At 38.4% G+C, this 14,602-nt stretch overlaps 1 protein-coding gene across 3 annotated transcripts in view; it reads left to right on the top strand.

Moving 5' to 3' along the window:
* The window catches only part of LOC136885115 (syntaxin-1A), a 52,904-nt gene extending 41,611 nt beyond the window's left edge, over positions 1 to 11,293 (top strand). For all 3 annotated transcript variants that reach the window (XM_067157570.2, XM_067157572.2, XM_067157571.2), the window contains exons 8-9: positions 2,435 to 2,557; positions 10,929 to 11,293. In XM_067157570.2, the coding sequence (XP_067013671.1) occupies positions 2,435 to 2,557; positions 10,929 to 10,994 (189 nt within the window). In that variant the 3' untranslated portion in view covers positions 10,995 to 11,293. The remainder of the gene's footprint in view (positions 1 to 2,434; positions 2,558 to 10,928) is intronic.
* The last annotated feature ends 3,309 nt before the right edge of the window (positions 11,294 to 14,602 follow it).

The raw sequence follows: 14,602 nt of genomic DNA, 5'->3' as shown, positions 1-14,602 counted from the left end.
GTTGTTGTTTGCTTTACGTCACACCGTCACATATAGGTCTTATGGCGACGATGGGACAGGAAAGGCCTAGGAATGGGAACAAAGCGGCCGTGGCCTTAGGTACAGCCTCAGCATTTGCCTGGTGTGAAAATGGGAAACCACGGAAAACCATCTTCAGGGCTGCCGGCAGTGGGGTTCAAAACCCACTATCTCCCGGATGCGAGCTCACAGCTGCGCGCTCCTAACCGCATGGCCAACTCGCGCGGTATTTTTACCCTTCGGTTTATTGACTTGGCTTGTATAACCTAAAACTTAGGCTAAGTTGGATAATATTTTAAACACCTACATCACTATTTTCACCTGTATGCAATTATGTTATTTATTTCATTAATATTATGATAATTATTATAATTTAGCATTGTTAACTTATAAGACTCCAACAGACAAGCATTGGTTTTGTGTAGAGTTATACATTTGTTAAATTCACGTCGTTTCCTTTCATGATGTACACGCCTATTCTTTGTTACATTATAGGGTATTTAGATATAGCCTTAAATTTCTTTACCAATTAAGCTCTTCAATAATAGAAGAATAAGCCCATGCCAAGATATATTGGTAGAATTAGAGCTGTCAAAATGGTGCATAACCCCTTTGATTTATTATCTTGACATGGATCACCTAAAACATAGGTTAGGTTTGGAGAATACTTTAATAATCAACATTATTTAATGCACCGTTTATTACTTTCATATTCCAAGATGTAATTGAACCATTTAAATAAAGCATCATACATTAAAATTTAAAGTTTTACCACTAGAACAGCTGACATGGAAAAGTGATTTGAAAATTCAAACAAATTCATCTTACGTTAAAATCTTCAAAAAAATAAACTGTAGACTTTTCCGATATATCACCAGCATTTCTCCAGCTCGCCAAAATTCATTTCTCCCTAGTTTTAGCGTCTTTGGAACGTTTATAAACAATTTGTTTGGGATGGTATGCGATGTGCTATTGCACATCGGAACTCTACACCATTTATAAGTTTTCTGCCTCACTGTCTGCGCAGGATTCATTTTAAGTCTAAAATATACCACTCAGATTATTATTATCCAATGTATAGACCTCGAATTTAACCATACTAGACACTAACGTAAAGTAGAAATACGCGAAGTGTATCCTGCTTCTCACAGCACACTACGTGTTATTTCGTCTGCTAATTCAGTCAACCTGTACGATGACGTCAGGCCAATGAGATCGCGTACTTGCGTGACGTGACATTTTCGTAGATTTTTATCATGTTTGGAGTTATTATTTGTACATTCTGATCACATTTTTGAATTCTGCATGCAATTTTGTATCAGATTATCATATTTTTAATTAAAACCCCGAATCATGCATGTTCCCTATTGTTAATTGCCGCTACTGCGTAATGGCACGACATGAAACAAAATGTAATAATAATTAAAATTTTAACATTTATCCATATGAATTTAAAATAATCAGTGGATTTAATTTGCAATGCATTATTTCCTTATAAAATGATATTAAAATGGATTGAAATAGGATAAGGTCTTGCCTCTGAAGTAATATCATATATATAAAAATTAAAAGTTAAAATAGCATATCAAATACACAAAGACTAACTAAAACAGAGTGAATAGAATACAATGAAGTAAACAATAAAATAAAAATTAAAAACGAATAGAAAATACACTTTCATACATCACTACCCCTCATAAAACAGATGACAAGGTCTGCTGACTGCTCATCATCCCGTAGGATGAGGGAGATAGTACTCTGAAGCTTAAGCTATGGCGCAGATTGGCCAGGTCTAGGCACTCCGTAAAGATGTGTACCACGGTAAGATGACCACCACAAGTACACACCGGGGGAGGGGGACTTCCCCCTTCAGTAAGCAGGAGTGCATTCTGAGATTGAGTGTAAGATTCAAAGGTTATAGACAATTTAGTGCTTGAAAAGCGGGAGTAGTAAGACTACCTCCCAAAAGACTGTTCATCTTCTGGCAGAACTGACAGAAACTGAGAAGGACATTAAAGAACTGGGAATATCAGATTTTCAAGATAGACGGTCTGTACAACATACTCTGAAAAAAAGTCCATGGATTTCAGGAAAGATGAAAGAAAGGAGTTACACCAGCAGAAAATGCAAGAATACTGGGCAAAGATCAAAGCCCAACAGTTGAACAGGCCAAGACGAAAAAGAATCACTCATCAATGACCTGCATTTAGAGCTGTCATCCAGGAGGCAGATTCCCTATGCATTGTTCACCTAATATTTTCTTAAATGATTTCAAAGAGCTAAGAAATTTATCATCAAACATCTCTTTAACTGTGCTTTAACTGTTGTAAGAAATGATACCTCAAACTCATCGTTATAAAAGAATTTCACACACAGTGTTTAATGAAATATCACTGAATTCGTTTGTGCTTTTTAGGGGGAACAGCTGAACTGCATCCGTTATTTGGTTGAACATGCAGAAGGATATACTGATCACGGAAGGACCAGACTGGAGAAGGCAAAGAGAAGGGCAAAGAAGAGAAGACGGAGATGCAGAAAGGTGAGATACAAATTATAAAGATCAATACTTATCTTACTAACACAATGAGAACGTGTCTGTTCATACATTTATTTCTTTGTCAGGATTTCCAGATGATTCAATCAATCTCACTCAGTCATGAATGATCTGGCTGCCGCCCAGGTGGCAGATTCCCTACCAATTGTTAATCTAATCGCTTCTTAAATGATATCAAAGAACTTGAAAATTTATTGAACATTTTCCGTGATAAGTTAGTCCTGTCCCTTTTCTTGAAGAAATGGGAAAGTCACAAGAATACGGAACTATTTTCTATGATGGAGTGGGGAGAAAACAGGACTTAATGAAGATAAGTTCCATATTTTCAGGTTCATAAGTATTTAAACAGTAATTAAAAAAACATAAATACTTATAATGTTGCCATTGATACTTTCACGGCTCGTACTCATAGACATGATATAGGCTTTTCGGCTTACTCCTTTCTTGTGGTAGTTGCTTTACGTCACACCGACACAGATAGGTCTTATGGCGACGATGGGACAGAGAAGAGCGAGGAGTGGGAAGGAAGCGGCCGTGGCCTTAATTAAGGTACAGCCCCAGCATTTGCCTGGTGTGAAAATGGGAAACCACAGAAAACCATCTTCAGGGCTGCCGACAGTGGGGTTCGAACCTACTATCTCCCGAATACTGGATACTGGCCGCACTTAAGCGACTGCAGCTATCAAGCTCGGTTCCTTTCTTGTGAACAGTCAAGATTTTCTTTTGAAGATGCAGAGCAAAGTTCTCTGCAAAACATACAGAATTTCACCATATTTTCTTGACACGGCATAAGCCCAAAAGCCTATATCATGTCTATAAATATGTATACTTTTCTAAAAATTTGAGTGTGATTTGATAGAATCTGAATGTTCATACAAGAACGAAACATGTTTTTCTATTTTAATTAAGTTGCTTCTTTTTCAAATATAATTCTGTTACCATATGTTTTCTTTTTTTTTCCAGGCAGTTTATAAATTTATTACTCAAAATTAGTTTTGGCAGACTGAAGAACCTAACAGTTATAAAATAAACTTTTACCGTGCCTAATGTCTTGTTCTATTCAGTGCATTTTGTACATACAAACAACATGTGCAAAGTAAATACGGTTAATTATATTCATTTCATTAGGTTATGCATAGGAAACTAAATTATTTTGAGATGTGATAACTATTATATATCATCATAATCATCATCATCATCATCATCTTCTTCTTCTTCTTCTTCTTCTTCTTCTTCTTCTTCTTCTAGGACCACGCGGAGTCAACATTTTTTGGCCTTCTTTTTTTGCCCAGTAGTTCCTCATCTTCAGTGAATGTGCACGTCTCCGGTCCTCCAACCATGCCAATCGTGTGGTTTTTTTTTCTTATTCTTCAAATCCCAGTGTTTGACTGATGTTTTGTATTTCCTTTCGATCTTGTACATTTGGCGATCCTAATTCAGTGAAGTCTTTCTCTAATGATTTGTACCACTTTGGTCTAGTGGCCTTGTTTTGTAGAAATTTGTAAATCTGATGTGAAAGTCTGTTAGGGTTAATTCGTTCCAAATGCCCTGCAAATTGGATTCGTCGCATTCGAATTTCATCTGTAATTTTGGAAATGTGCTTGCATATTTCACTATTAGGGTAATGAGGTTATTATTATTATTATTATTATTATTATTATTATTATTATTATTAGATGCGAAAAAGACCAGAAAACGGATCACGCAAAGCTCACTTAGAAGTTGTGCATTTCCTTCTTTGCCAGGCAGCCTTCAGTTTTTCTCTCATCGTGGTTCTTCGTTCTTCTGTCCACTTAGCTCCTGTCTTCTTCTTGTGGTTTCTCTCTGACTCTACTTCCCACTTGTTGATTTTCGTTCTGGAGCAGGTTCGGCTAGCAATGTCGGCCACTTCGATTCCTGATTTTTCCAGGTCTTGGCGGATTTCCGTTGTCCACCTATTTGTTTTGATGTTTTCTGTTGCCTCAAGTAAGATTCTTGTCAGTCTGTTTTCTGGAAGGCGGTTGATGTGTCCGTAAAATTTCAGCCGTCTTTTTCTGATGTCGGCCGCAAGGTTTGAGAGCTCCTCGGTTTTTGTACGAGACTGCAGTCTATATCCTTCATCAGTCAGTTCTGGGCCGAGAATTTTTCTGATGATTTTACGTTCCTCTTTCAGGATGTCTTCGAGTACTGTTTTCCTGTGGAGATCCAGTGTTTCACTCGCATATAGTATTTCAGGTTTGATCACAGTGTTGTAATGTCGAATTTTGGTGAAGATTGAAAGGCATTTTTTGTTGTAAATGTTTTGCGTTCAGCTGAGGGCTCTCTTCATTTTCTGGATGCGGACCTCGAGGGCCTTCTGTTCTTTTCCTGTTGGTACTATAATTTCTCTGAGATATCGGAACTCAGTTACTTTTTCGATTGTGCCAAATTTCGTGTTCAAATTCTGGAGGCTGCAGTGGTTGCACATGACCTTGGTTTTTGAGAAGGAGATTTGTAGGCCGAATTTTTCTGAGCATTTCTTGAGAGTTTCGATTTGGCTGATTGCCTGTTGTTCATTTGTTGCAAGGATCGCGAGATCATCTGCGAAAGCGAGACAGGAGATTTTTACATGTCTTCTTGTCATACTTAATGGTTGCCAATTTCCTTGAGCTTTTAGAGCTTGTTCCCATTCTCTCATGATTTTGTCCAGGGCTATGTTAAAGAGTAGTGGGGAAAGTCCATCTCCTTGTCGGACACCGGTTTTTATCTGAATTATTATTAATATTAAATATTATTATTATTATTATTATTATTATTATTATTATTATTATTATTATTATTATTATTATTATTATTATTTAGCATATGGCTTATACAGACATAATCAGTAATATACATATTTACAGCTGAGAAACAAAGCAACTTGAGCTTCACAATTGAATGTCTAATTCTTCGATCCAGCGTGCAGCATCCGGAGTTAGCAGCAGGAAGTCATCCTCATCACCGTGATAGGCTCGAATCCTACATTCCCTGACGATATGACGAACAGTCTGGTGTGGAGCTCCGCAGTCACAGTCTGGATTAGGTAGCTTTTTCCACTTATGGAGAGTGGCTCTGCACCGACCATGTCCTGTTCTGATTCTATTCAGGGCAGTCCAGGTCTTGCATGGTAGGTGGGATCCACTTGGAAGTCTGGGACCTGAGAAGAAGGTATGAAGGCGCACATCAGTTGCTGCTTCCCATCTACTTTTCCACTCATCAAGAGATTTAAAATCCTTAGCATCCATGTTAGAGGCATCACGCAGAGTAGGATGGCGTGATTTTAGTCTGTTAAGATTCAGAAGTGGCAGGTCACTATTCACGGGTAGACTAGGATTTCTTGAGATCTTGTGAAATTCCATCATAAGGGCATTAGATCGGCGTAGATCAGGTGGCATTATACCAGTTAGCAGTGGAAGCCAATGAACTGGAGTAGATGTGATTGCGCCAGAAATGAGGCGCATTGTGGTATTAAGCTGGGTGTCAACAAGCCTTTTATGATGACTGTTCATCCAAACAGGTGCACAATACTCGGCACTTGAATACACCAAACTCAGGGCTGAAGTTCGCAAAGTGGTTGCTGAAGATCCCCAGGTAGTTCCACACAGTTTATGAAGGATGTTATTTCGAGACTTCAACTTTTGTGCTAAGTTCAGGAGGTGTTGTTTGAAGGATAGTGTACAGTCCAAGATGACACCAAGGTATTTTGGGTTCCAGTTATGATGAAGAATTCTCCCTCTGAAACTAACATTCAGTTTCACGTTCGCCAAACGATTATTTAAATGAAAGCAAGACACTTCTGTTTTACTCGCACTGGGTTGGAGTCTCCAGATTTTGAAGTAATCTTCCAGTAAAGACAGGTCTTTGGTCAGAATCTCTTCAGTCGTCTCCATTACCTGATCTTGTACAGCTAGAGCCAAGTCGTCGGCATAGCAGAATTTTCTGGATGAAGTGTCAGGAAGGTCAGAGAGATATAAGTTGAACAATAATGGTGAGAGAACTGATCCTTGGGGCAATCCGTTGTTTAGCTTCGTCTCCTTGCTTATCTTGCATCCAGTGATTACTTGGAACTTCCGATCACTTAACATGTTGTTAATCAGTTGAGCCATCTTTCTGCATGGTATGATACGAAGAAATTTGTAGATAAGGCCTTCCCTCCATACAGTGTCAAAGGCAGCAGTAAGATCAACAAATGCTACAGATGTTTTCAGCTTCATTTGATATCCTGCCTCAAAGAAGGATGTAAGAGACAATGCTTGGTCACAGCAGCTACATCCTGGTCTGAAGCCTGCCTGTTCAACTGGAATATGCTCTAGGATTGCGCTACTTATTCTGTTATATATCAACTTTTCAAAAAGTTTGTAGCAGCAGCTAAGAAGGGCAATGGGTCGATAGCTTTCTACCTTGTTGCTGGGTTTGCCAGGTTTCAGAATAGAAATTATCTTTGCCTTCTTGAACTCCAATGGAAGTTGACCAGTCAGCAGGGTGTCAGTGAAGAACTCAATGAGGTAATGAGTTCCGTTCATGATTCTCGGTCCTACGATTTTTCTCATGATTTTTTTGTTCTTTAATTTGTAATTGTTCTTTTAATCCCTTTTGTTGTAGATTATCTATATATTAAAAGAGTTTACTAAAGACAGCTTTGGCAAATCTGCCCATCCATTCTGCTGGACTGATTTCCTTAACCCTGGAACCTGCAGTCGTTGCGATCGCAACTCATTTCCCTGTTACTCAACCGGCAGAGTCGTTATCGAGATGCATTACGCCAGCGCTTATTTCGAGATAGCGCCTTGATACTCAACATCCTTATGACATATCTTGCATCATGTTGAAGAGGAAACTCTATAAATACAGCACAATTCTGAAGTAGTTTAGTGTGACAGAGTGTGCGGTATACACGTGAAAAAACAAGAACGCTTTGCAGATGGCCATTCCGTTGTGCTAGCCGTGGTTGTCCGATGTGCATTAGGCTTTCGTGGCACAAAATGAGTGAATTGTCAGGAAGTAGTGAAATTTGTAATTTGTTTGTTTGATCCGGATGGTGAAGTTGATAGTGATGTATTTTTAGAAGGGATTGAAGATGATTTTGACAATAATTCGTCAGGCAGTTGCGAGTTATATGAGCCTAGGCTAAGTGATTTCAACACTGTTATTGACAATGATGTGGAGCACAATGAACCAGCCACTGATGATAATAATGATAATGATAGTAATGCAGTTGACCAAACAGAACCGAAGTGGACAAGAGTTTATTCTCCAGAGCCAGAAATAAAAGTGGAAGAGAAGTTCAAAGTTTGAAATGCAGGTGTATGAAATTGCCCTCCGAGAAACAGTCCTCCTCTAACATATTTCTATTTGTTTTTCTTCAACGCTACCTGGAATCTTTTAGTGACTGAAACTAATAAATACGCACAGGGAATTATTCAAAATAAAACAAATTCTTGAAATATGGGTCCGTATTCTCGTCTGCAAAGATGGGTTGACGTTACAGTATCAGAAATGAAAAAAATTAATTTCTCTAGTTATAAATAAGGGTCTGAACCCTATAACAACATTGAATAATAGTGTTGCACTTCAAAATCGCAAATATTTCCATATTTTTCTAAAGTCATGTTACTAAAACATTTTGACTGGAAAGAAATATTCTATAACCTGTCGGTAATGGTAATCTTTGATGCCTACATACTCTATAGTTTGAACAGTAACAAACCCCTTGAACATGAGGAATTTATGGTTAGTATTGTCGAAGGTCTTGTAGATGATGGGACTCTTCAAAACATTCCATCTGGACCTACAGGAGAAATGGGACATCAGCTGGTACGCCTCCCAGGAAAGAAACTGCGGTTGTGCTTGTCTATTCGACTGAAGAAAAAAATCACGCATCCACTTCTGGTGCCCAGGATGTAACTGTGGTGTCCATCAACAGTACTACCATAAATTAGAACATTTTCGGAGGGAAGAAGAAAGAGGAGCCACCCCGACGATAGCGAGGATGAATTTAAGTCGACTCACGTGTTGGTGCGATGTGCTTGTGTTATTTCAGTTCTATTTAACTTGACAATACTTCAATGTAGTGAAATCTTTCTAATCAGCATAAAATTGTGCAAATTTTGTATATAGTAAAATCGTCATATAATATGACTTTTTACGTACACGTTGCCTGGAACTTTCGGATTATTTTGGAATACTTAGCATGTGTTGGATACTTCACCCATTCTGCTTCAGGATACTAAATTAGTAAGTTTAATTTCCTACTATAGTATAGTATTCTTTGTCCTTTTCTGAATAAAATGATGTGTTATACATAAAAATAAATTGAAAAACAAAATTTTTATGAATTTTTTAAAAAGTTGCTTGCAAAACTCGCCTAAATGCTTACTGCTTGCCGGTTGCAGGGTTAATTTTTGTTCTATTCTCCCTGGAATTACCTGTCGGTGAATCATGAGACATCGATAGGTCTCTAAGTTCAGCCAGCTTTGAGTAATCATAAAATCACATCATTAAATGATCACTCTCATAATTGCAGGCAAAGGCTTACCCTAACCCGCAATACATTTTTTACTTTGCAGGTTGCTAAGCGACTAACACTTTCATTAATATTCTGATATATGTGATTTTCATCCTTAGTAATGTCACTGCGATCAGCCATGTTTGATTACTACCTGTCAAGCCCCTGATCATGGAAGAATACTATTCCCTGCTAGATACTCTTTGATTCTCCAACCTTTCCCAGCTTCCAAATATATTCAACAGATGGCAGAGCATTCCTAATAACTTACATGCTTCTAAGAGAAAAAAGTCATCATACAAACAGACTCCATTATGATATATGCCTTAGACATTATCTGGGAACACCTAGTGAAAGATAACCTAGTTACACTAGAAAGAGTGAAGGCTATGTATCTTTAAGAAGTTCTCTGCCTGGCAAAAAATGCTCCTTCAAGACTAACCTATTAGCTCTCAAGCCAACCGTTCTGTATAGATGAACTGCGATTGGTGGTGGTGGTGATTATTGTTTTAAGAGGAAGTACAACTAGGCAACCATCCTCTACATAACACTAATCAAAGGGAAAAATGGAAGGGATCCGACACTTCGAAAAATGAAGATATCGGCCAAAGGAAGACAAGGGCCACGAAGGGCGTGAAAATGAAAAACTCCCTAGCCCTCGCAAACCTAATAGCGTCGGGGTCAGAAAAGAACAAGAGTTGACCAAGGGAGGTCGGATAGGATAGATGAAAGTGAGGAGCCTGGCACAAGTAAGTGGAAGCAATGCCAGGACTCAGCTGAGGGCCCCGTGGTCGCCAACCCACGCTCCAAAGTTCAGAGCCCCTGGGGCCCCTTTTAGTCGCCTCTTACGACAGGCAGGGGATACCGTGGGTGTTATTCTACCGCCCCCCACCCACAAGGGGATGAACTGCGATTAAAAAACACCACATTGTCTTCTACGACACAATACAAGCTACATCAAGAACTGCAGGATTAAAGAAGCGAATATATGGATAGATTTTTACCAAACAAATGGATGAATTCTGACTATGAACTGCAGCATACCATAACGCCTATTAAATGTTCATAAAACCATTGAAAAGGGCAGCCAAAACAATATGACTACGACAGGCATATCAAAACGAGTTATCTGATCTATTTATAACGCATGGGTCCTCTAGTTATTATTTGTCTTTTTGTATGGCTGTGAGACCTGGACTGTGAATGCTAGAGGCAAAAATTGAATTGATGCCCTTGAAAGGTGGTGTTGGCGGAGAATGCTGCATGTACGGTGGATGGAAAGAAGAACCAATGTTTCCATTCTGAATGAACTGAGCATCAAGAAACATCCATCTTCCTGTGTGATTGAGTGTTACCTCCAGTTCCTTGGCCACATTTTCAGAAGAGAAGGAGAGAACTTGGAAAAGACCAAGGCAAAGTTGAAGGCTGTAGACCACGGGAAAGAACAGCAAGTAGACGGTTAGATCAGGCGAAGAAGATCATTGGCTTGCCTCTTCAGATCATGTTAAGGAAAGCTGAAAACCACTCTGGATGGAGGGATCTCGTCAAGGCTGCAGAGTTATGAGGTCTCGACACTCAAATGCAACCTTTGTAATGATTTCTTACAAATATTTCCAATATGTTCACCAAATGATAAGTTATAACTGAATAAAAACACCAAGGTTGTTAACTTGTGAAACAGGAGATTGAATATTATCACTAAATCTGTACTGAAATGATATTTTCATTACCACCATCCCATTGATACCTACTCAAGAAGCTCCTTTTGGTGTGGATGTGTTAAAATGGAAAACTAATTTTGGTGAAATATTTTTCAAATAATCCTATTTTTTCTTTTTTATCTGTTTACAGATCAAGATTGCAATTGCTATTGTTGTTATAATCATGCTACTCATCCTCCTTGGACAATTTGTGTGAGTATGGTACAGAACGGAGAGAAGGAAGTCTAATCTAGGATACCTTGTGGTTACTTCACAGAAGAGGGCTAAACATGGCAGTACCAAATATTAGCTCCGAGAAGAACAGCTGAGAATATTTGAAAAGGGAATACGTAATTCTATCCTTGTAAACTCCACAGATCACTCTTCAGACCTTGGAACTTTTATATTCAACAGACAAAAAAAAAGTTTTTGTTTGTTTTCATTGTTATTTATATTATACGTAGTTTGTACTTCTAAGCTAGGATTCTATACTTGATAATAAATTGACTCATATATTTTTAGGAAGCTGTTATTTTTATTAAACCAACAATCTAACCTTTTGATGCCCACGGCTCCCTCTCCCTGTTGGTCAATCACAAACTCAACGTCAGTTGGGAAGGAAGGCAACGTGGGTTCAACCCGTTTATCAAATACCTTAGAGTTCTGCTTGGTCAGTCCCTTACTTTTCAGACAACATTGACATTCTGTCAGTTTAAAGGCGAGAGCCAGGAATAGTTAACCCTAGAACTGCTAAACGTCGCACTTGCGACGCAATATAATATCATTAGAATGCCAACGTCACATGCGCAACGCATAGTACATGCATTTGATTAATCAGCTATGTTGTTGTTGTTTGAGTCATCAGTCCATAGACTGGTTTGATGCAGCTCTCCATGCCACCCTATCCTGTGCTAACCTTTTCATTTCTACGTAACTATTGCATCCTACATCTGCTCTAATCTGCTTGTCATATTCATATCTTGGTCTACCCCTACCGTTCTTACCACCTACACTTCCTTCAAAAACAAACTGAACAAGTCCTGGGTGTCTTAAGATGTGTCCTATCATTCTATCTCTTCTTCTCGTCAAATTTAGCCAAATCGATCTCCTCTCACCAATTCGATTCAGTATCTCTTCATTCGTGATTCGATCTATCCATCTCACCTTCAGCATTCTTCTGTAACACCACATTTCAAAAGCTTCTATTCTCTTTCTTTCTGAGCGAGTTATCGTCCATGCTTCACTTCCATACAATGCCACGCTCCACACGAAAGTCTTCAAAAACATCTTTCTAATTCCGATATCAATGTTTGAAGTGAGCAAATTTCTTTTCTTAAGAAAGCTCTTCCTTGCTTGTGCTAGTCTGCATTTTATGTCCTCCTTACTTCTGCCATCGTTAGTTATTTTACTACCCAAGTAACAATATTCATCTACTTCCTTTAAGACTTCATTTCCTACTCTAATATTTCCTGCATCACCTGCCTTCGTTCGACTGCACTCCATTACTTTTGTTTTGGACTTATTTATTTTCATCTTGTACTCCTTACCCAAGACTTCATCCATACCATTCAGCAACTTCTCGAGATCTTCTGCAGTCTCAGATAAAATAACAATATCATCGGCAAATCTCAAGGTTTTGATTTCCTCTCCTTGGACTGTGATTCCCTTTCCAAATTTCTCTTTCATTTCCTTTACTGCCTGTTCTATGTAAACATTGAAAAGGAGAGGGGATAAACTGCAGCCTTGCCTCACTCCTTTCTGGATTGCTGCTTCTTTTTCAAAGCCCTCGATTCTTATCACTGCAGACTGATTTTTATACAGATTGTAGATAATTCTTCGTTCTCGGTATCTGATCCCTATCATCTTCAGAATCATAAATAGCTATAACATCATTGATATTTCACTTATGCTATTATAAGTAAGACATTGAAGACAAAGCTTCAAGTCTTTCATAAACATTCCTCTCTAGCTGCAAATGACTCAGGCACGGTCAGGGTAGGTATAAAATCAGCTGCCCTTTCCTCATCCCCGGGTGGTCTTCCCTCAATCGCTGTTGCTGTTAGTTTTTGTGAATAAATCTCGTTATCTTTCAACTGATTATTGAGTTCATTTTTAAATTGTTTGTTTTGAAGTGAAAATGTGTGGTGCAGCACGACTCCGAGTAGTGTTCGGCGGCTGATGGAACTATGGGCAGCTCAGAACTTTTAATTCTTTTGTGTTTTAGTTTCCTGTGTTTACCTAGGAAGAAATTTTGCTTGCTTTGTATACAGTAATTTGTAAAAATAAGTATTCTTTATCATTAATGGTGAACTTGAAATTATGAAAAACAAAACTTATTTAGTTTTCCGATATTTCGATCGCCTGATAATCACCAGATAAGTAAGTAACATATCTAATACTTATATGAGCATGTTAAATAAAGTTTTCTGAGTAGTATGGTGTGCTGCATGTATACCTTTTCTCTAACTAAACATGCTTAAATTTGTTTAAAAAATAATTGTGCAATGCAGAAGTAAATGGCCTGGTATTTAGGAAAACCGTCAACAGTGTCGCAAGGCTTCACTCCATACAAACACTGCAGAGAGGTTTGGAAATAAATCCAGGCTTCTGGCATGCAATCTAGTGATTAGAAATAATATACCACCACTTCTCCTACCCTGCCCGTCAACATTCTGATGGTGAAAACTTTTTCCACCATTGAGACTTGAACTGGCTAACCACAGTGTCAGACCCTATGGACTTGGTGTACTAATGTTCATTGCTAGCAGACAGGCTATTATGAATGGTGGCTGGTTCAGAACTTTTTGAAGAAAATAGAACAAAATATGCTTTCTCTCCTAAGAGCAGCATACCAGTATTATGAGAACAGGTTCTTATTTAATAGTATTGGTGCCCCAGGAAGTCAGCTATGGCACTGTTTAATCAGCTGAATTAGGTGTTGCAGCAGTTTGACTTACTGGACAAATATTATACAAGTCCAGAGAATAAACTTGTCCTTGAAATTGTGAGGTAGAAATATGAACATCGGGTCACTTTTCTCTTCACACTGGTGTGTTATTTAACTGTATACTGCCTCTCCCTCTCATACATACTCGTGTGCAAGGAGCACAACTAAGTAGTTATACCTCTTAATCCCACCTGTCACAATAACCTTCCCCCTTCTCTTCCTGTCAATTTGCCATGCACTGCCTTTCATACACCACTCAAAGTCACTCTTAAAATCAAAGTCTGTCTTGTCAATACTATAAAGAGTATAGTATAAATATATCAGTAAAATGCTGTACATGTTTCCAGAACCACTTTTGTTCTCTTTATCTGCGACCAAACACCCAACCAATAATTTTCGTACTTGATATTTAACCTCCTCACAATATACTCTGTGTTTGATTGAAATACAAGAAATGTCAACTACATAAAATATTTAAAATTATCTAAAAACCAAAAAGTTCATAAAATAAGTTATACTTAAAATAAAAGATTTTGTGGTAATGATTATTGTTTTAAGAGGAATTACAACTGGGCAACCATCCTCTATCAACACTAATCAGACAGGAAAAAAATGGAAGGGATCTGACACTTCAAAAAATGAAGATATCAGCCAAAGAAAGACAAGGGCCATGAAGGGCATGAAAATGAAATACTCCCTAACCCTTGGAAACTAATAGCATCAGGGTCAGAAAAAAAAACAACAGCTGACCAAGCAAGATTGGATAGGATAGACAAAAGGGAGGAGCCAGGCATGAGTAAGTGGAAGCAATGCCAGGGTTAAGCTACAGGCCCCGTGGTCGCCAACCCCAGCTCCCAAGCTGAGAAACACTGGGGAAT

The sequence above is a fragment of the Anabrus simplex genome, chromosome 13 (assembly GCF_040414725.1).
Source record: "Anabrus simplex isolate iqAnaSimp1 chromosome 13, ASM4041472v1, whole genome shotgun sequence".
Classification (NCBI taxonomy): domain Eukaryota; kingdom Metazoa; phylum Arthropoda; class Insecta; order Orthoptera; family Tettigoniidae; genus Anabrus; species Anabrus simplex.
Note: the sequence above shows the minus strand (reverse complement) of the source record. Positions and strands in the feature narration are given on the sequence as shown.